We start from the raw sequence: 20304 nt of genomic DNA on the forward strand, positions 1-20304 counted from the left end.
GACAGTGGGAGGTGTCCCTGCCATGGCAGGGGTGGAATGAAATCGACTTAAATGTCCATTTCAACCCAAACCATTCCGTGTTCCTGTGGATTCTGTGATAAGGCAAGCACAGCAGAACTCCCTGTCTCTCTGAAGGTGAGACAAGCCAGAAGCAGCAGCTATGAAATAGTACCTGATAGTAATTAAACAGCTGGACAGTTCCAGTTCTTACTCTGTTTTATCGAAAACTGACTCTGTTCCAACTGAACTCTGTGTCCGGCTGAATGAATGGAATTCAAAATAAAACAGGTACAGCTCTTCAGAAATAGGAGAGTAGAACGTGGGAGAAATGTGCACTTTAGCATCCTATGAAAGGGCACCAGAAAATAATTGTCAGGATTTTCTTGTGACGGTAGGACACACTTCCTCTGTTGGATCTAGGGGGGGGAAATGTTAATTATACATTTTATATGCATTGATAAATATATATTATATTTATATAATAATATATATATAAATGTTGGTGATACATAATATATACATTGATAAACTGGTAATATTAATCACAGACTCTCCTGAACTGGAAGGGACCCCCAGGGATCATCCAGGGCCTGGCACAGCTCCAGATATTCTCTCAGTGGTGACACAGAGATCAGGACCTGTCCTGAGCTCAAAATGAGGCAAGGGACTGTTGGTGCATTGGGATGGTGGTTAAAATGCAGGAGCCAGCATTGGGAAGAGATGAAAAAGCCATGGGAAGCAGACAAACTCTATCCACAGAACTCTAGGTCAGGTAGAGCTGCCATGTGCTCTCTCAGGAGATGGGATTTTGCCAGTGGAGCAGTGACAGACATGGAAATGAGCTGTTTGTCAGCGTAACAAAACAATTCCGTGGATCCAGGCAGATCCACGCTGGCTGATCTGGAGCTCTGGGCTCTCTCCAGTCCCTCTCCAGCTGCTGTGATGTCCAGCAAAGCCACAGGAGGTGACAGAAACAAAGATCTGGGCCCGGCTTGCAGAGCTGCAGATGGCTCAGTGGAACACAAGGCTGCAGCTCACGCTGGAATACTTTTATATCTCTGGTGGGAGGCTCCAGGCAAGCCAAGAGAGCCCCCAAATCCAGCAGGATGCTGTAGGAGTGTGCTTTGCATTCCCTGGTTGGTCACAGCTTCAGAGAAAACTATTTTTGGACAAGGGGCACGTCCCTTCTCCAGGTGCACCTTCCTTCATGTGGCGAGACAGGAGCTGAATGGCAGCATCAGGTTTTCTTAGAAGGAGAATAAGCAGTAATTTTAGCAAATGAAGGTACTTATGTAAGAATTTGGCTTATAATGTGCACCTAGCTGCATGCCTGTGACAAAAAATGAATCATATTTCCTGCCAAAATAGCTGAGACCTGTCAGATGGCAGCTTTGTCTGAAGAGAGCAGCAGCAGCTTCACCCATGAGCTCACTCCCCGACGAGGAGCAATTATAAATGATGCAGTTGAGAATGAAAATAGCTGACATTTTCTGTCTGTCTGTAAATCCCCGCAGTCTTTTGATCAAACTCTTTCAAGAGTTGCTTTGTGAGCCTTCTGTGGAATCAGAGCTGTACTTTGAGAGATGGGCATGAGTGTTTGAATGAAGTATCAGGTGTTTTCCATCTGGAGAGAAGGCAGCTGCTCCACAATCCTGGAACTGTGGCTGTCCTTGGATTCCTGGCAGTGTCCAAGGCCAGGCTGGATGAGGCTTGGAGCAACTTGGGACAGTGGAAAGTGTTCCTGCCATGGCAGGGGTGGAATGAGATGAGTTTTAAGGTCTCTTCTCATCCAAACCATTCTGGGATGCTGTGATTATATAAAAGCAGCCCTGGAGAGCATCCTGTGCTCGCAGGACCAATTCACAGTCAGATGTGTTTGATGGATGTTTTGTGCCAAGAAAATCTGAAGTGAGAGACTCTGGAGAACTGGAGATGCAGAGGAGCCTGTGCTGGGCCTGCAGGGAAAGAGGAGGGAGAAATATTGTGAGCTACAAAGGAACAAAGTGACAGTATGGATAATTGTATTGGGTAACTTGTGTCTGTCACAGCAAGTGTTTTATGGAATCGGGGAATTGTTGAGGTAGGAAAAGCCCTCTATAGATGTGGAGTCTGCCAAGGCCACCACTGCCCCATGTCCCCATATCCCACATCCACATGATGTTTAAATCTTTCCAAGGATGGGGACTCCACCACCACCCTGAAAGCCTGTGCCAGGGCTGGACAAACCTTTCCATGGGGAAATTCCTGCTGTGCCCAGCCTGAGGCCGTTCCCTCTGCTCCTGTCCCTGTTCCCTGGAGCAGAGCCCGACCCCCCGGCTGTGCCCTCCTGGCAGGAGCTGTGCAGAGCCACAAGGGCCCCTGAGCCTCCTTTGCTCCAGGTGAGCCCTGCCCAGCTCCTCAGGGATTCTGCAGCCCCTGCCCAGCTCCTCAGGGATTCTGCAGCCCCTGCCCAGCTCCCTCAGGGATTCTGCAGCCCCTGCCCAGCTCCCTCAGGGATTCTGCAGCCCCTGCCCAGCTCCCTCAGGGATTCTGCAGCCCCTGCCCAGCTCCCTCAGGGATTCTGCAGCCCCTGCCCAGCTCCCTCAGGGATTCTGCAGCCCCTGCCCAGCTCCCTCAGGGATTCTGCAGCCCCTGCCAGGGACAATCCCTGCCCCAAGCCGGGTCTGGCACCGGCGCTGGTCCCACCCGGGCTGAGCGGGGCCGTGCCCGGCTCCTCCCGCGGCGGGGCCGGCCCGGCCTGAGGGGGCGGCCCGGCCGCGTTTGGCGCCATCGCCGCCATGGAGCCCGAGCGGCTGCGGCGCCGCCTGAGCTCCGCGTTCCGGCTGCGGGGGCTCGTCCTGCGCCCGTGAGTAGCGCCGGGCCCGACCCTGCATCGGCCCGAGACCCTGCTGCAGTCCCGGACCCTGGTCCGGTCCTAGATCTTGCTCCGGCCCCGCAGGGATCGGCCCCGGGCGGGCTCGGGCCCGGGGAGCGCCGGTGCGGGATGGGGATGGGGCCGGGGCCGCTCCGCGTCCCCCGCAGTCGGGGCTGCCTTTCCCCGCTTTTCCTCCTTCCCCCGCATAGAGGCCTCTGAGGGCTCCTCCAAAGCCGCTTTAGCCGCTCCTGCTGCTGCGGGCCCCTTCCTTCCGTCCGTCCGTCCGTCCATCCATCCATCCCTCTTATGACCCTGGGTGCCACCAAAGGCTGCCCGTGATCTCCCCTTGCAGCCCTCCCTGATGCTGGTGCCGGGTGTTTGCTTGAGTGTTTTTGTCAGCCTCTGACTCTGACAGCCCTGGGATCTGAGTTCCACTTGCCGGTCTTGTGCTCAGCACTCTTTGCTAGGGGAAGGAATGGCATTTCCAAAGACAGGAATGGTGTATTTCCAATATAATGGGATGTGTTATTTAGAGATGCCAAGGTCAATGAGAAGGGATTCCTGCTTGCAATGGAAGGTGTCATGATTAAAAGAGATTTGGTCTCCCGTCGCTCTTATTTTCCCTTTCTTTCTTGTGTTTGTTAATATCAATAAAATTCCCTCTCTGTCATGGTTGGGATGTGGTTATTTTGGACAGTGCCCTGATACTTTCCTTAGAGAGGAGCGCAGGTCCAGAACTCCTGACTCCACACTTCCCTGAGCTGAGACACTTTGAAGGTCAGGCTGATCACCAAAATGCCACTTGGGCTGGCCAGCAGATGACATTACTAAGAAAATTGTTATTTTTAATGTGGGACTCTTGACTAAGGTTGAGGGAAGAACCTGATTTCTAAATCTTGTGTTATTGAGAATTAAAATAACTCCAATTTCAAATACATTGTTAAACTGGAGCAGGTCCTGTGGGGGCTGTAGAGGTGGTCCTGGGCTGGAGGCTGTGGGGAAGCAGGACAAGCTGGAAGCTCTGCTCTGGTGACATCCCAGCTTCAGGGCCGCGCCTGGATTTGGAGTCCAAAATGAGGGATGTGGAGCTGCTGGAATGATCCAGAGAAACCCACGGAGCTGCTCCAGGGAGCCCCTCTGCTCTGGAGCCAGGCTGGAGAGCTGGGGGTGCTCCCCTGGAGAGGAGAAGGCTCCAGGGAGAGCTCAGAGCCCCTGGCAGGGCCTGAAGGGGCTCCAGGAGAGCTGCAGAGGGACTGGGGACAAGGGATGGAGGGACAGGAGCCAGGGAATGGCTGCCAGTGCCAGAGGGCAGGGATGGGTGGGAGATTGGGAATGGGGAATTCCTGGCTGGGCTGGGATTGCCAGAGCAGCTGTGGCTGCCCCTGGATCCCTGGCAGTGCCCAAGGCCAGGCTGGACATTGGGGCACCCTGGGACAGTGGGAGGTGTCCCTGCCATGGCAGGGGTGGCACTGGATGGGATTTAGGGTCCCTTCCAGCCCAAACCATTCCATGATTAGAAGGTCAGAGAACCTGGCTTGGGGAGGATGTGAAGGATTTGGGTGGATTTAGCCTCAAGAAGGGAAGATTCATGAGGAGCTAATCCCAGTCTTCCTAAAAGTGAGAAGTGTTCTCAAGGATGCACAGTGGCAGGGCAAGAGACATTTAATTCTTCATTGAAATTTAATTCAGCTTTGAAGTTGATGGAGTAGAGAATGCTGGAATCTCCCCCACTGGAAGCTCTCAAGGCTTGGCTCCACAGGGCCCTGGGCAGCATAACCCAAACCCTGCTTTCAGGGGAACGTTGGACCACAGGGTCTCCAGAATTCCCTTCCAACATGAAATTTTTTGTGTGAGGCTGAGGTTCTCCACATCTTTTCCCTGATATTTTTAATCCCAGTGATTTTTTTCTTTGACTTAAACCAACGTGGTATTATACAGAGCTAATTATTTCTGGTTATTTCTGCTTTTTAACCACAAGCCACGTGGTGCTGATGTGCACACCTGCCAAAATCAGCACAGTTTGTGTCAACTATTGAACATTGATTGCTTTTTGTGCTTTCTCCTCTGGGATTAGGGATGCCCTCAAGTATCTCACTGAAGCTTTCCAGTCTACCAGTGAGGGAGAACTTGATGAAATAATTGAAAATGTCATCGATGCAGTTGAAAAACAGCCTTGTAAGTAAAGAATTTCTTTTTCTTGAGCCAATTTTCCTGGCATTTCTGATGTCACCAAGACAAAGACAGTGACTGGCAGCAGAGGCACTGAGGTGTCTTTGTGATATAAAGGGTTGATTGAGATAAATGTATTTTTTTGCCTTTTATTTTGGTTAAACACTGAGATTTGCAACAATGTGACAATTACTAAAAGTTTGTTTGGACATCTTTGTACCTGAAACTGCAATTTAAAATATTAAATTTTTTAAGTTTTTTTACACATTGGAGGGATGGGACACAGGGAATGGCTTCCCACTGCCAGAGGGCAGGAATGGATGGGAGATTTTGAATGAATATTTTGAATGAATATTTTGAAAGAATAATTTGAAGGAATATTTTGATGGAATATTTTGAAGGAATATTTTAATGGAATATTTTGTAGGAATTCTTACCTATGAGTGTGGGGAGGCCTTCAAACTCATTTAAGTTATCAGTATAAATTAATGAAAACAACAATATGCCTGTCTCTAGAACTGTGTTGGAACAATTCAGGCAGCAATCCTTGTGATAATGTTCTGGAACCAAATTAACCTGCAGAATGTGAGAGCTCAACTCTAACACATTTGTGATATATTTGGCAGCTTTGCATAAACTATAATTGTCTTGCTCTGCATGTTTGGGGTATTTTTTCCCCAGTGGAATGTGTCCCTTTGGTGGCAATATTAAGTGATCCATTTGTGTGCCATTGCATGAATTATTTGTGTGTGTTCCTGTGAGGAGACTCAGCCATTGAATGTGAGATGTTGGAGACTCACTTCCCTCCTTGCTGCAGGTTTGACCCTTGGGGTTTTTCTTTGCAGTGTCATCCAACATGATTGAGCAGCCCCTGGTGGAAGCAGCAGTCCAGGAATGCAGCCGTGCCCCGGATGAGGCCATGTAGGTGACATTCCAAATGTTCTGGGCACTGCTGGGAGTGCTGGCATTTCCTTGTTCCTCCTGGGGACAGGAGTGCCAGGCACTGTCTGCAGGCATTGCTCTCTTGTGCTTTTGCCTTTGCTCCAGTGATGCCTCAGGGTTTAACTTTTGTATTTTCACATTCTGTGCTGCTTTAGTGTGAGGGTCTGAGCTCCATATGAGGGGGATGGTGAGCTCTGTGCACAGAGCAGGGAGAGAAAAACTCATCCCTGGCACCCAGTGCCACATCCAGGCTTTGTTAAACACACCCAGGGATGGGGACTGCACCACCTCCCCAGGCAGCCATTCCAGAACTTTATCACCCTTTCTGTAAAAAACTTCTTCCTAATATCCAACCTGAATTTCCCTTCAGACAGGGAGCCCCAGGAGACTCTAAGGGAGCTGGGCAGGGGCTGCAGAATCCCTGAGGGAGCTGGGCAGGGGCTGCAGAATCCCTGAGGAGCTGGGCAGGGGCTGCAGAATCCCTGAGGGAGCTGGGCAGGGGCTGCAGAATCCCTGAGGGAGCTGGGCAGGGGCTGCAGAATCCCTGAGGGAGCTGGGCAGGGGCTGCAGAATCCCTGAGGAGCTGGGCAGGGGCTGCAGAATCCCTGAGGAGCTGGGCAGGGCTCACCTGGAGCAAAGGAGGCTCAGGGGCCCTTGTGGCTCTGCACAGCTCCTGCCAGGAGGGCACAGCCGGGGGGTCGGGCTCTGCTCCAGGGAACAGGGACAGGAGCAGAGGGAACGGCCTCAGGCTGGGCCGGGGCAGGTTTGGATTGGAATTTGGGAACATTTCTTCATGGAAAAGTTCCCTGGGGCAGTGATGGAGTTGATGCCTCAGGTTCAGCTTTTCTGTGCATTCTGTGCTGCTTTAGTGTGAGGGTCTGGGCTCCATATCAGGGGAGGGTTCTGATGAGGTGCAGTTCTGAGCTCTGTGCACAGAGCAGGGAGACAAAACAATTCCTGCTCCAGCTGGGCACCAAGGACAAATGACCCAAATCTCAGCCCAGGAGCACAAACCCCGTGGGCTGGAGAGAGAAAAACAAGCAGGGTGGGACTGCCTGGGCTAAAGCTGGAATGGGACAATGAACTGCAAGGTGCAAATGGAGCAGAACTGATCCCAGGGACAGAGCCCGTGCCCGGCCGTGCATTTTGGGGCCATTTTGGTTCATCTTGGGTGCAGCCCTGGCTGGGCTCTGGTGCTGCCCAAGGTGGATCCATGGAGGAGATGCTTTGGATAAATTCCTGCTTTATTCTGGAGCTCCATCCAGCCTCTGCTCTAGGGCAGCCTGCTCAAGGCATCACCAGGTTGCTCCTCGGAGCCTTTGTTCTCATGGCTGGGCCTCCAGGGGCCCTGAACAGAACCTGGAATTGTGGAATTCAGCTCCTGGGGTTGTACTGGGTGTGCTGCAGGTGGAATATTAACCAACACTTCTGGCCATGCTGTATTTGCTCTAGATGAAAGTTATCTCAAGTTGCTTTTGTTCCTTTCTTTTCTGAAAGCACTTAGGAGAAGTTTTCCTCTGGGGTGCCTGCTCCTGCTTTTTTTGTTTAGTTTTTTGAAGCCCTGATTGATTTCCCTTCTGTGATAACAAAGTGTGGAGCAATTACTGGAGTTTCTGAGAACATTTTGATGCTGATGGATGTGTTTCCTTTCGTGTTCACATCATTGATGCAGAGCATGAAAAGAGATGGTTTGCTGGGCATGTCAATTAGATCCTGTCATCCCCCAGCCTCTCAGGATGGAGAAAATTTGGGTTTAGCTTTGCTCCTTGCCTTTGCAATCTTTATGATGCAGATGGTGTGAGGGTGACTCTTCTTTGTGGTGCTTTTTTAGACTCAATGTAGGTTTTTTTCTGCTCCAGAAGTGAAGAGAAATCCATTTGTACAGATTCTCAGTGCAGAGTCCTGAAGGGAAAAGCTCTACAGATCACAGGGACAAGTCTTTTTCATTATTTAACTAAAAGTTGAAGAAGAAAATAGACTAAGAAATAGAAAATAAAATAGAAAGAGAAGTGGTGATGATATTGAACATATTTGTCAGTTTGTTTCACCCACTTCATGGAATCACAGAATGGTTTTGCATGGAAGGTAACATGCAGTTAATCTGTCCCTGTTCTTATTTCAGAGAAAATGTTTTCAACATTATTGGAGCCTTTGACATCCCACGTTTTATTTATAATTCAGAAAGAAAGAAGTTCCTGCCGTAAGTCTGCAATATTTTAAATTTCAAGCACTTTCTGTTTCAAGAACAAAACCTCTATAGGATAAGTCTGGTTTTAATCTTTCCCTCTTGGCTCTGTTCAGCTGAAGCCTAAGTGAGAAAAGCAATAAATGTTTAAGACCATAAACCAAGTTTATTCCACCTAATGAATAAAAAAGACAGTAAGGCTAAGGTCATACATCACCAAAGGTAGTTTGGGGTTATTTTTTTTCTCACATCAGGTTGTTTAAATTTATTTTTTTTTAATAAATTTGATCTGTCTGTTGCCTGTATTTATTTCTTAGTCTGTATCTTGCAGCTCTCTGAAGCCCTGGGGGGTTTCTAAGGAGAGCTCCAAACAGTAACAAAGAAAAATTAGGAGCAGCTGGTGAGAAACTGCAGGAATAATGCTTTTGTTCACAACTGCTTAAAGGCATAACTGTTTTTTTTTTAAATGGATTTCTGCAGAGGTCTCTTTGGGTGGAAGGATAAATCTCAAGGAGGGGAATGAAATGGATGCAGAAATGCAGAAATTCAGGATCCTGAGCAGGAATGTGCCCAAATCAGGGTGCAGCTTTTGCAGCCTCCCAGGCCTTTCAGATCAATAACTCCTCTTGCTGTGGGAATATCCCTGTGTGACCCTGGGCTTGTGCTGGTTCCCTGCAGCCTGTCCATGACTGACCTGCCCAGGCCGAGTTTGTTTGGGACTGCCCGGGACAAGGCGGAGCTGTTCCGGGAGCGCTACTCCATCCTGCAGCAGGTCAGAGCCGGGGAGGGACCTGCTCCTCCCAGACACACCCTGATCCTTCCAGACACACCCTGATCCTTCCAGAAACACCCTGCTCCTCCCAGACACACACCCTGCTCTCCCTCACAAACCCTCTGCCTCCCAGCTTGTCACTAAGAACTTCCTTAGCAGCCTCACAGATGCTTTCATGACGCTTTCTTTAGGCTTATTTTATTACCTCGTGCATTTTTTAGGCTTAGTTTTATGATCTGGTGTTATTTATCATCTGTTTCTTGGAAGTAAATTCTTGTCAAAAGAATTATTAAAAGTTGTTGGATGGAGTAAGAACTTTCTGAAGTTCTTACTTTCTTCTTTCTGAAGAACTTTCTGTTTTGCATAGTGCTTGTAGCAAACTGGCTTTTTGGCAGTGCTCATTTCTTTTTAAACTGAATCACTTCAATTTTGGTTTGTGCAGAGGACTCACAGACATGAGCTGTTCACTCCTTCACCAGTGGATGCTCATCCTGATGATAGCAAGAACAAATTCCAGGTAAGAAGTTGGGAGTTTTAATCCAAATAATGACAGCAGTTCTTTATGCTAGCAGCCACTATTGGGAATCTGCTCCTAAGGCACATTCAGAAATCAGGCTCTGATTTTGGTGATGAGCCTGGATCCTCTGGCTCAGCTGGGTGTTCGTGCACAGCCATGTCCTCTGTGGGGCTTTGGGGGAAAAAGCAACCAAGGGAGTTTGAGTTTGGAGGGTTTCATTTGACTCTGATTGGATTCTTTGCCTTTGACCCCAGCTGAAGACAGTGGAGACTCTCTTGGGCAGTCCAGCTAAGGTGGGAGAAGTGATTGTGCTGGGGATGATCACTCAGCTCAAGGAGGTGAGTTCCTTTATGCTGTGGGGTCTCTGATCACTGCTCATTGTGCTGGGGATGATCACTCAGCTCAAGGAGGTGAGTTCCTTTTTGCTGTGGGGTCTCTGATCACTGCTCACTGTGCTGGGGATGATCACTCAGCTCAAGGAGGTGAGTTCCTTTTTGCTGTGGGGTCTCTGATCACAGCTCACTCAGTGCTGTAATGCATTAAAAATGAGAAAACTGAAATATCTCACACTGACTCATTCTGAGAGACTTTTCCACAAGCATTCAGTGCCAGTGTGTGTGGAAATGTCTTTATTTGTCTTCCCACTATAAAATTTTTATGTCAGCAACCAGAAGCAGTGAGGATTTTTTGGCTTGTCCCTTTGAGAGGCTTGAGCTTCCAGTGGCTGAGTTTGGAGTTGCCAGTGCCCTGCATTGTGATTTTAGGGAGGGGAACACCAGCAATCCCAACTGCAGCAGCTCCCAGGGAAGCTGCTGAGATACATTTCCTATAAATGACATTATTTTCATTTCTTGCCATCTTAAAACATTAAACCAACCAAATGATTTCTAAATGCTGACTGATAGATGTTTCTGATTGAAGTATTTGTGTGTCTGGTATATTTTGCTTTATTAATGAATCCTGTTTTGTAGGGGAAGTTTTTCCTAGAAGACCCCACAGGAGTGGTGCAGCTAGACCTCAGTAAAGCAATATCCTTTTGTTGTGATGGAATTTCCTGTAGAGCTGCAGGATCAGAAATGGAACAGCAAATCAATGCTGACCATTCAGAATTCCATCTTGGGAGCTGCAGCTCTTTCTCCTTCGTTTGCAATTCCTTGTCCTGCCTTTCCCTTGGACATTGGACTTTCCCTCCCCATGGAAGCAGAGCCTGCTCCAGTTCCTGGGCTCTCTCTGGACTGACCTGCTCAGGTACCAGGGAATTTCCAGGCTCTTCAGGCAGCCTGTGACCTTTCAGTGCTGTCCAAATCCATTAGCAAAATTTTGGTTCAAAAACTTACTTTAAGAAAAATACATTCCTTAACCTTGCTGCACCAGTTCCACAGTGGGTTATACACTGAATCCTCCTTTGTTCTGGCAGAAGGTAAAGCAGACTGGGTTTATGTTTTAGCTTGTAATAAATTATTCTGCTCAAGCTGTGGCTGAGCAGAGAAGTCTCAATTTGGTGACCATCAGTGAGATTTTTGGCCTTCAGCTTTTTGCTGTGACTCTGGAGGCAGAGAGGAGGAATTTGGGGGTTTTGGGGAATGTGAGCAGCTTTGAGGATTGGCCCCAGCGTGCTTGGAGAAGTTATGAGTGGATTAGGAAGACAGCCTGGAATAACCAGAGGAATGATTTAATGATCTGAAAATACTGCTCTGTGCTGGCAAAGCTTTTTAATGAGGCTTCTCATTAGGATGATGTAAGAGCTTGCAGTTTTGGAGCCTTGTTTTAGCAAAAAAAAAAAAAAAAAAAAGAGAGAGAAAAAAGAGGCTATTTCTGTCTGGGGAATGTTCCTCTGTGCAAGATCCAGGATCTCAGTCTGTTTTCTGGGGTGTTTTATGCTTGTAGGAAGAAGCTGGGAGCAGAAATGAGAGTGGGGATAAATAAATAAATAAATAAATCACCAAGTTCCTTCTGTTCTCAACAGTGGGGTTTGAGACAAGGAGGAGCACTGGGATGGGGCCAGCAAAATCAGGCAATCCTTGTGTGCTTCAGGGGTTGTTCTGTGGCTGTGCAGCAAATCCACTCCCAGGAATAGCTGGGGTTTAAAAACAAAGTTGATTTCCTTCTCAGCCCTTTTTCCACCCAACTCATTCCCTGCTCTGGTTCTGCTGCCACCAGAGAGGGATTGATGGAGGCTGGGGCTGGCAGTGCAGCACGGCTGCCAGCTCTGACTAATGTCTGGGACACGATGCTCTCAGAAAAACTCAAGGGTTCTTTTGCTGTTTTGCTCTTCCAAAACCTCCTAGGCTGGTATGAAGATGAAGTTTTCCATGTGAACGCTTTTGGATTTCCGCCCACTGAGCCTTCTGCTACCACGAGGTACAAAAGTGGCTTTTGGCAGCCTCACTCCGTGTTTTCCCTGGGCTTTCTAAGTAAGATCATTGTTATTTTGTAATTTCTCTGACATTCAAGTCTGTTATTCTTCCTCCTCCCCAAATGCTTTAAAATAAATCCCATTTTAAGGAAGCAGTTCTGGGCTTGGAGGCACTGTAGGGTTGGCAGAAAAACCCTTCCTTTGGGTTGTGCTTATTAATGGAGATTAGGATGTAAACCCTTCTCAATGGCCAAGCCAGGCAACTGTTCCATGGGAATCATAAATTCCTTGTTGCAGAGAGGGTGGATCCCTGGGACAGTGGGAGTGGAATGGATTCCATCCCACTGGAATGGGATGAGCTCTAAAGTCCCTTTGAACCCAAACCATGCTGGGATCCTGACTGGGGCATTTCAATGCTGCAGAGCCTTCTATGGGAACATCAACTTCTTTGGAGGCCCTTCCTCAACATCAGTGAAGGCTTCTGCCAAGCTGAAGCAGCTGGAGCAGGAGAATGAGGATGCCATGTTTGTGTTTGTGTCTGATGTGTGGCTGGACCAAGCAGAGGTGCTGGAAAAGCTTCACATGATGTTTTCAGGTAGGTGAGAGTTGCTTCCACTCTAAACCTTGCTTGCCTGATTTGTTTCCATAAGTTCTCAGTACAAACAGGGTTTTGACCAGGAGCCATTTTCTGGGCTGTGATAGGAATGTTTCCCTTGCTCCTGAAAGTTCTTCCTGGGCTTAACCTGAAGATTAATTCCTTAGTTCAGGGAGATGAGCATTGCTGCCCACTGCCAGATGGGAGACTGGGAATTGGGAATTCTGGCTGGGAGGGTGGAGAGGGACTGGGATGGAATTCCCAGAGCAGCCCCTGGATCCCTGGCAGTGCCCAAGGCCAGGCTGGATGGGCTTGGAGCAGCCTGGGACAGTGGGAGGTGTCCCTGTCATGGCAGGGGTGGGATGGGATGGGATGGGATTTAAGGTCCCTTCCAGCCCAACTCACTGCAGGATTCTGGGATCAGTAATGGGGACAGCACTGGATAAAATATAAAGGAGCATTTCTGAATTGCTCCTTGAGTTTGGGAACAGCCTGTCCCTCCTGCCTGGGGCACAGTGGAAGTGTGAGTTTAAAACCAGCCCAGAATTCAGGGTGGGAGGCTGCTGCTCACCAGAAGGGAGCTGGACACAAATGAGCAGAGTCGTGCAGGAGTTACAAACCAGTTCAGTGTCTGGATCAGAGCTGGGCACACTGGGCTGGAGGCAGGCCTGCAGGTGCTGAGGGCAGGAAGGGACTTTGCTCCCTGAGCTTTGTGTGCTGGGCTCCCCTGGCAGGGATGCTCACCTTGCATTTGCTATTCTGAGCCTTTCACAGGCCAGTAATAACCTTAATTATCAACTGAACGAGCAGCTGTGGGGGAGAGCAAGGGAAAATATTGATGAGCCATTTCTCTGGGCTAAGCAATTCTGTTCTATTTACCAGCCCTTTGAAAAGCAGTGAAGTAAATCCAAGTGTGATTCTGTGTGTCAGGAAAATGGAGAGGAACTTGGGTGTGAGATGAATGCCTGAGTAGCTGTTTCTATTTTTATTTCAGGGATGGGAATCAGGTTTCCTTTTCCCCCCCTTTGCTTTGAAGCAGTTAATGGGTGAGGTTGTGAGCACTCATCAGATCCTCAAGCTGCTCAGGCAATTCCAGTTACTGTTGCTTTGTAATGCCAGAGGGGGAATTGGATGTTGGGAGAGCCCTTAAAGTGGGATGATCAGGGAGGTTAATAGCAGCCCAGTGCTGCCTGTTTGCTGTTTTCTTCTTGAAGGCAATAATGCATTTAAAAACGGCATTATTTATAATAATTGCACTTGGTGTGATTCTGTGGCTGGGGCAGGAGTTGGATGCACACAAACACTGCTGGAGCTCAGCCTGGAAAAGCCACAGGGCTCCCTCAAAGTGACATTTGTGCACTGCCATCCCCTTTCTGAGCTAAAACCAGCCTGGATCAAGAAAGTCAGTCAGGTGTATTAATAGCAGCAGAGCCTGAAGTGCTGTTTGAGTTCCTGCTTTTCCTGGGATGGGCTGGGTGCTGGAAGTGGATGGGCACAGATGGGTACAGATACTCACAGATCCTCTCTTCTCCCAGGTTATTCCTCTGCACCTCCCACCTGCTTTTTCTTCTGTGGAAATTTTTCATCTGCACCATATGGCAAAAATCAAATCCAGTCCCTGAAAGGTGAGGTCCTTGCAAACAGCCAGACACGTGCACTGAATTAAAATCATGCTGGCAAACAAATGAAGAGAGCAGAAAAGAAACCCTTTCAGCAGAGAGGGATCCACCCAAGGTGTGTTTATTTGTTTATTTCTAACCAGGTGTTGTGCCCTGCTTTTCCCAGGTTCTTTGAAGGCTCTGGCAGATATTATATGTGAATATCCCAGCATCCACCAAAGGTACAGAGCAAGGGGAAATCTGTTTATTTTGTGAAGCCTTTAATTGCTTGCAGAAGCTGAGAGTTACCCTATTTTCTGTGTCTTGTGAGGCAGCTGTGATCAGATAAAAAGCTGCTTTTGTAACAGGCCTGCAGCTTTGTTTGGGAGCAGGGTGAGCTTGATTTTATCTAAAATAGCTTGGGCATGGAAAGTGCTAATGAGGGAGCCAAGGTCTCCCCCTGGGACACTTCCCTGGCTCCTGCTCTCTGAATTCAGAACATCAGACCCAGTTTTTAGATCAGTTTATACAAAAGTGGTTTGTTAAACTTCTTTTTTTTCTGTTTTTTTTTTTGGTTTTTTTTTTTTTTTTTTTTGCAGTAGCCGATTTGTGTTTGTCCCTGGTCCTGAAGATCCTGGGCCTGGTTCCATTTTACCAAGGTCAGTTTGCTTCCCTTCCTGACATCTTGGAATTTTGAGTGAAATTTGAGTTAAAGATGGTAAGAGTCTTTGTTGATACCTCTGTTATTTATTTTAGACCTCCCCTGGCTGAAAATATCACTCAGGAATTCAGACAGCTGGTGCCATTTTCAGTTTTCACCACAAATCCCTGCAGGTAACCATGTAACTGCTAATTTTATAAAATAAATTATGTGCAAATAGAATTTTCAAAGCATGTAAATTTTGAGGAAAATTTGCCTTAAATTTTTAAAATTTATAGAACTCTTCACTTTCATGAATTGTAACTAGTTTTAAATGCACTAAAACATAAAAAATCAGTGAAGAAAGGATGTAGTGCTAAGAAAATGATATTGAATATCAAAATCCTGCTGAAAAGCATCATAAGGGAAAGTATTCTTTTCATTCAATTGTCTGTATTAGAGGGAGATCAACTTTCTAATGCATCTCCCTCATTTTCAGGTTAACTGAAATTAATTAATTCAGAATTTCCCTGCTGTTTTCCCTCAGGGTTCAGTACTGCACCCAGGAAATCATTATTTTCCGGGAAGATTTGGTCAACAAAATGTGCAGGAACTGTGTTCGCTTCCCAAGCAGCACCATGGACATTCCCAACCATGTGAGTGAGTTAATTCACCAATTTTTGCCAAGATTTTTGATTTTATTGATCAGCAGGGCTGGATTTGGGGGCTCTGATGCTCATTTTTGTGCCACATTGCATGAGTAACCCAGAGGGGTTGTGAGAAGGATTTATACATTGAGAATTCTTATTTTTCTTGACATTTTGACAGCAAAATAACTCAAACCATGATAGTTTAAGGTGGGATTGAGTGATTCTATCACACTGGAGCTGCCCTTGAGCACAGAACTTCAGAGCAGCAGCCAAACCTCAATGTCCTGCCAAGAAACACTGATTCCTAAAGGCAAATTTGAATGGAAATTACAGTTTTTTAAAAGATTTGATTGGTTACCCAGTGCCATTTGCAGTAGAGCAGCAAATTCCTCTAAAATTCATCTGCTTGTTTTGTCTCCTCAGCTGAAATTGAAATTCTACTTCTCACCCATCAGTGAGCTCTGGGTTGTGGTTGCACTTAATGAATCCACAGCAGGAGCTGAGGGGATTGACTGAAATAATGGGATGAGAACCATCCAGGTAGTCCTGGCTGATTGCAGTGGTGGATGGAGTCAGGTTTTATTTATTTTACAACAGTTTCTGTGTTTGTTTGCCTCAGAAAGGTGTTTTTGCTGAGTGTTTCTGTGAACACCCCATGGACACTGAGCTACCTTGGTTTTGGGGGCACATTTCAATTCCTGACTCTTCCCTGTCCTCATCCAAGGGAAGGAAATGTGGAATTGCAGCACTTTCTGCAGGTTGTTTTTTGCACACTCCACTTTTCCTCTGCCTTTTTGGCCTATTTTAATTCAGCCATCAGTGGGAAAAAAAAACAAACAAGAGAGAGGGAAATTTTGTCCCAAAGAAAGGAAAATCATCTGGGAATCAAAGGATTTCTTCAGTTCAGGGAAAAGACTTTTTAAGTGTGGTTAACTGGAAAGCAGTAAGGAAAATAAAAGCCAAAAAATGAGAGTTGTGGCAGTGTTGGTGCTTTCTGGGCTGGAGGAACAGGTAAGGGATTCTCCTGGAGAGTCTGATTGATGAGATAATTGTGACATCTTCAAATGCTGGCCTTTAAAAAGGCCTTTGTGTATTAAAACCTCCACAACTGAAGAAAGGAAGGAGCAGCTCACTGCTTTCCTCTGGAAATCATTAATAATCAGCAGGAATGAGATACAAAAAAACCCCAAACATTTCCAGTTTTAAAAAGGTTCTTTATTAACCCACACTGACACGTGCAGGGGTGAACTGAGCTTGCAGCAAATGCTTCAAACCAAGATTTGTGGGGTTTTATTTGCAGTTTGTGAAGAGCATTTTATCCCAGGGGTAATGCTCGAAACCAAGTGTTTGTGGAGTTTTTTGTTTATTTTTTTAAATATTTGTTTGGTTGGTTGGGTTTTTTTGTTTTTTGGTTGCAGTTTGTGAAGGCCATTTTATACCAGGTGTAATGCTTAAAACCAAGTTTGTGGGATTGGGGTTTTTTTGTTTTGGTGGGTTTGTTTTGTTTTTAATTTTTGTTTGGTTTTGGGTTTTTTTGTTGTTGTTGTTGCAGTTTGTGAAGACCATTTTATCCCAGGTGTAATGCTTAAAACCAGGTGTTTGTGGATTTGTTTATTTTGTTGCAGTTTGTAAAGACTTTTTTATCCCAGGGGTAATGCTTAAACCCAAGTGTTTGTGGGTTTTGTTTTTCTTGTCATTATTTTTTCGTGTTTTTTTTTTTAATTTAATTTTTGTTTTTGGCTTTTTTTTGTTGCAGTTTGTTAAGACCATTTTATATATGGTGTAATGCTCAAAACCAAGTGTTTGTGGAGTTTTTTGTTGCAGTTTGTAAAGACCATTTTATCCCAGGTGTAATGCTTGAAACCAAATGTTTGTGGGGGTTTTTCTTGCAGTTTATGAAGATCATTTTATCCCAGGTGTAACACTCAAAACCAAATGTTTGTGGGTTTGTTTTTTTTTTTTTTTTGGTTGCAGTTTGTGAAGAACCAAATGTGTGTGGGGGTTTTTTGTTGCAGTTTATGAAGACCACTTTGTCCCAGGGGTAATGCTTAAAACCAAGTGTTTATGGTTTTTTTTTTTTTTTTTTTAATTTTTTAAAAATGTTTTTATTTTTGTTGGGGTTTTTTTGTTGCAGTTTGTGAGGACCATTTTATCCCAGGGGATAAATGCCTCATATATTTCTACCCAAGTGTTTGTGGTTTGTTTTTGCCGTTGCATTTTGTGAAGACCATTTCATCCCAGGTGTAATGCTCAAAACCAAATGTTTGTGGGGTTTTTTGTTGCAGTTTGTGAACACCATTTTATCCCAGGTATAATGCTTATAACCAAATGTTTGTGGGGTTTTTTGTTGCAGTTTGTGAAGACCATTTCATCCCAGGTGTAATGCTCAAAACCAAATGTTTGTGGGGTTTTTTGTTGCAGTTTGTGAAGACCATTTTATCCCAGGCATAATGCTTATAACCAAATGTTTGTGTTTGTTTTTGCTGTTGCAGTTTGTGAAGACCATTTTATCCCAGGTATAATGCTTATAAGCAAATGTTTGTGGGTTTGTTTTTTGGTTGCAGTTTGTGAAGACCATTTTATCCCAGGCATAATGCTTATAACCAAATGTTTGTTTTTTGGTTGCAGTTTGTGAAGACCATTTTATCCCAGGTATAATGCTTATAACCAAATGTTTGTGGGTTTGTTTTTTGGTTGCAGTTTGTGAAGACCATTTTATCCCAGGCATAATGCTTATAACCAAATGTTTGTGGTTTGTTTTTGCTGTTGCAGTTTGTGAAGACCATTTTATCCCAGGCATAATGCTTATAACCAAATATTTGTTTTTTGTTGCAGTTTGTGAAGACCATTTTATCCCAGGTATAATGCTTATAACCAAATGTTAGTGGTTTGTTTTTGCTGTTGCAGTTTGTGAAGACCATTTTATCCCAGGCATAATGCTTATAAGCAAATATTTGTTTTTGGTTGCAGTTTGTGAAGACCATTTTATCCCAGGCATAATGCTTATAAGCAAATATTTGTTTTTGGTTGCAGTTTGTGAAGACCATTCTGTCGCAGGCCCACCTGAGCCCGCTGCCCCTGTACGTCAGCCCCGTGTTCTGGGCCTACGATTACTCCCTGAGGGTTTATCCCCTGCCAGACGTGCTGGTCACAGCTGACAAACACGACCCCTTCAGTGTCACCAGCAGCGAGTGCCTCTGCATCAACCCCGTGAGCACCTCCCCTCCCTCCCTCCTCACCCCTGCACTGCCATTTTCCTCTCAGAAATGGGATTTTTCCCCCCTTTTTCCTTCACAGGGCTCGTTTCCCAGAAGTGGATTTTGCTTCAAGGTGTTCTACCCCTCCAACAAGACAGTTGAAGACAGGTACATATTTATTTCTTATGTGCTGAGTTTCTGATTATCATAAAAATAAGATAAAAACCACATAAAAATTGTAATATTTTAATATTTCAGCACCTTAACTTACACTTCATACTTAGGCAGTGCAACAAATCCAAATGCCCAGAACTGGAGCAATAAATGTAGAAATTACAAATGGAAAGCACAATTCAAAAGTGAAAGGAGATGATTGCACTGACTGATTTTCAGTGATAGAGAACTAACTGGAGAGCAGATTTGTTTCTGGGGATGATGGTTGTTACATAAATTAATTAAATTTGGGAAAAGATTTTACTTCATTTTGTGATAATTATCATGCCCAGAAGCCACTTTCAGGCTTTGATTTCATATATTTTTAAATCTGCACTTGTTCATTCCACTGACTGGAGAAAAGCTAGCTGTAACACCAAAAAAGTGTTAACATGTATTAATATTTCAGCAGCTTAACTTAAACTTCACACTTAGGCAGTGTAACAAAATCAAATGCCCAGAACTGGAGCAATAAATGTAGAAATTACAAATATCAGTGATGGGAAGCACAATTCAAAAGTGAAAGGAGATGATTGCACTGACTGATTTTCAGTGATAGAGAACTAATTGGGAAGGAGATTTGTTTCTGGGGATGATGGTTGTTACATAAATTAATTACATTTAGGAAAATTTTTTGCTTCATTTTGTGATAATCATCAAGCCCAGAAGCCACTTTCAGGCTTTGATTTCACATATTTTCAAATCTGCACTTTTTAATTCCACTGACTGGAGAAAAGCTAGCTGCAACACCAAAAAAGTGTTAAAATGTATCAAAGGGCTTAAAATGGATGAAAATTTACCTGTTTGAAATAATGATGGTATAACCCATGAGGAAAAGCATAAATTTATCTTCTCCTTGTTGGAGAAACCTTCCCAGGGAATTAATAATGGGTCAGCCCATTTAACTTCTACTTTAATATTAAAATATCACACCGTGAGATACTTCAGGTCTTTAAATAGTTGCAAACATTATCAAGTGTTTCCTAGATAAAGAAATAGGAGAACATCATGAACTATTTTTAAAATAAACCTTCTAAATACTGTTTTTCTTTGGTATTTTCAGCAAGCTTCAAGGACTTTGAATTTCTGTGGCACTGAAAAAAGGCAGTGAACCCATGGGAAGCCAGCTGTATTTTTTTTTACATGCCTTAGTTTTGTGATGTATTATGAACTTTTTATAAAAAATGTCAAAGTCAAAACCGATTTGTTTTGTACACAAATAAACTTTTACAGGAAAAGGCACTGGTGTCAGTTTAGATAAATTGTAAAGTCAGAGTGAAAAATAATTGGCAAAGCTTAAAAAAAGGTTAAATGGAGGAACAAGCTGTATCAAACAGGAAAGGAGCATAAAAAAAATAATTAAAGATAAGGAGAACTTGGATAGCTGGTTATCTGCAAGGAGCCTGGAAATGGGGGTGGGATTTTTCTTTGTCTGGGAAATGCCCAGGAAAGATCTGGGAGGTGTTTTATGACAGCAGCAGCCATTTGAGGATGGTGTTATGCAGGCAGGACAAGGAGTGGTAAAAGCAAGGACAGGATCCATTAGAGCTTCTGGAGAAGGCTGAGAGGAGGAAATCTTGGTGGGGGAAAGAGGGATAAGAGAGAAACTGAGCCAA

At 45.3% G+C, this 20304-nt stretch overlaps 1 protein-coding gene across 1 annotated transcript; it reads left to right on the top strand.

The window, feature by feature from the left end:
* The first annotated feature begins 2765 nt into the window (after positions 1 to 2765).
* On the top strand, positions 2766 to 19928 carry POLE2 (DNA polymerase epsilon 2, accessory subunit). Its single transcript, XM_058025755.1, has 19 exons — positions 2766 to 2845; positions 4929 to 5029; positions 5869 to 5944; positions 8088 to 8165; positions 8829 to 8922; positions 9365 to 9439; positions 9694 to 9777; positions 10411 to 10467; positions 10811 to 10859; positions 11728 to 11800; positions 12218 to 12390; positions 13926 to 14015; positions 14176 to 14230; positions 14588 to 14647; positions 14745 to 14822; positions 15176 to 15284; positions 18312 to 18488; positions 18576 to 18643; positions 19752 to 19928. Exons 1-19 carry the CDS (start codon positions 2778 to 2780, stop codon positions 19768 to 19770), a joined length of 1584 nt encoding a protein of 527 aa, XP_057881738.1. The 5' UTR covers positions 2766 to 2777; the 3' UTR covers positions 19771 to 19928.
* Positions 19929 to 20304: the final 376 nt, after the last annotated feature.

The sequence above is a fragment of the Melospiza georgiana genome, chromosome 6 (assembly GCF_028018845.1).
Source record: "Melospiza georgiana isolate bMelGeo1 chromosome 6, bMelGeo1.pri, whole genome shotgun sequence".
NCBI classification, from domain to species: domain Eukaryota; kingdom Metazoa; phylum Chordata; class Aves; order Passeriformes; family Passerellidae; genus Melospiza; species Melospiza georgiana.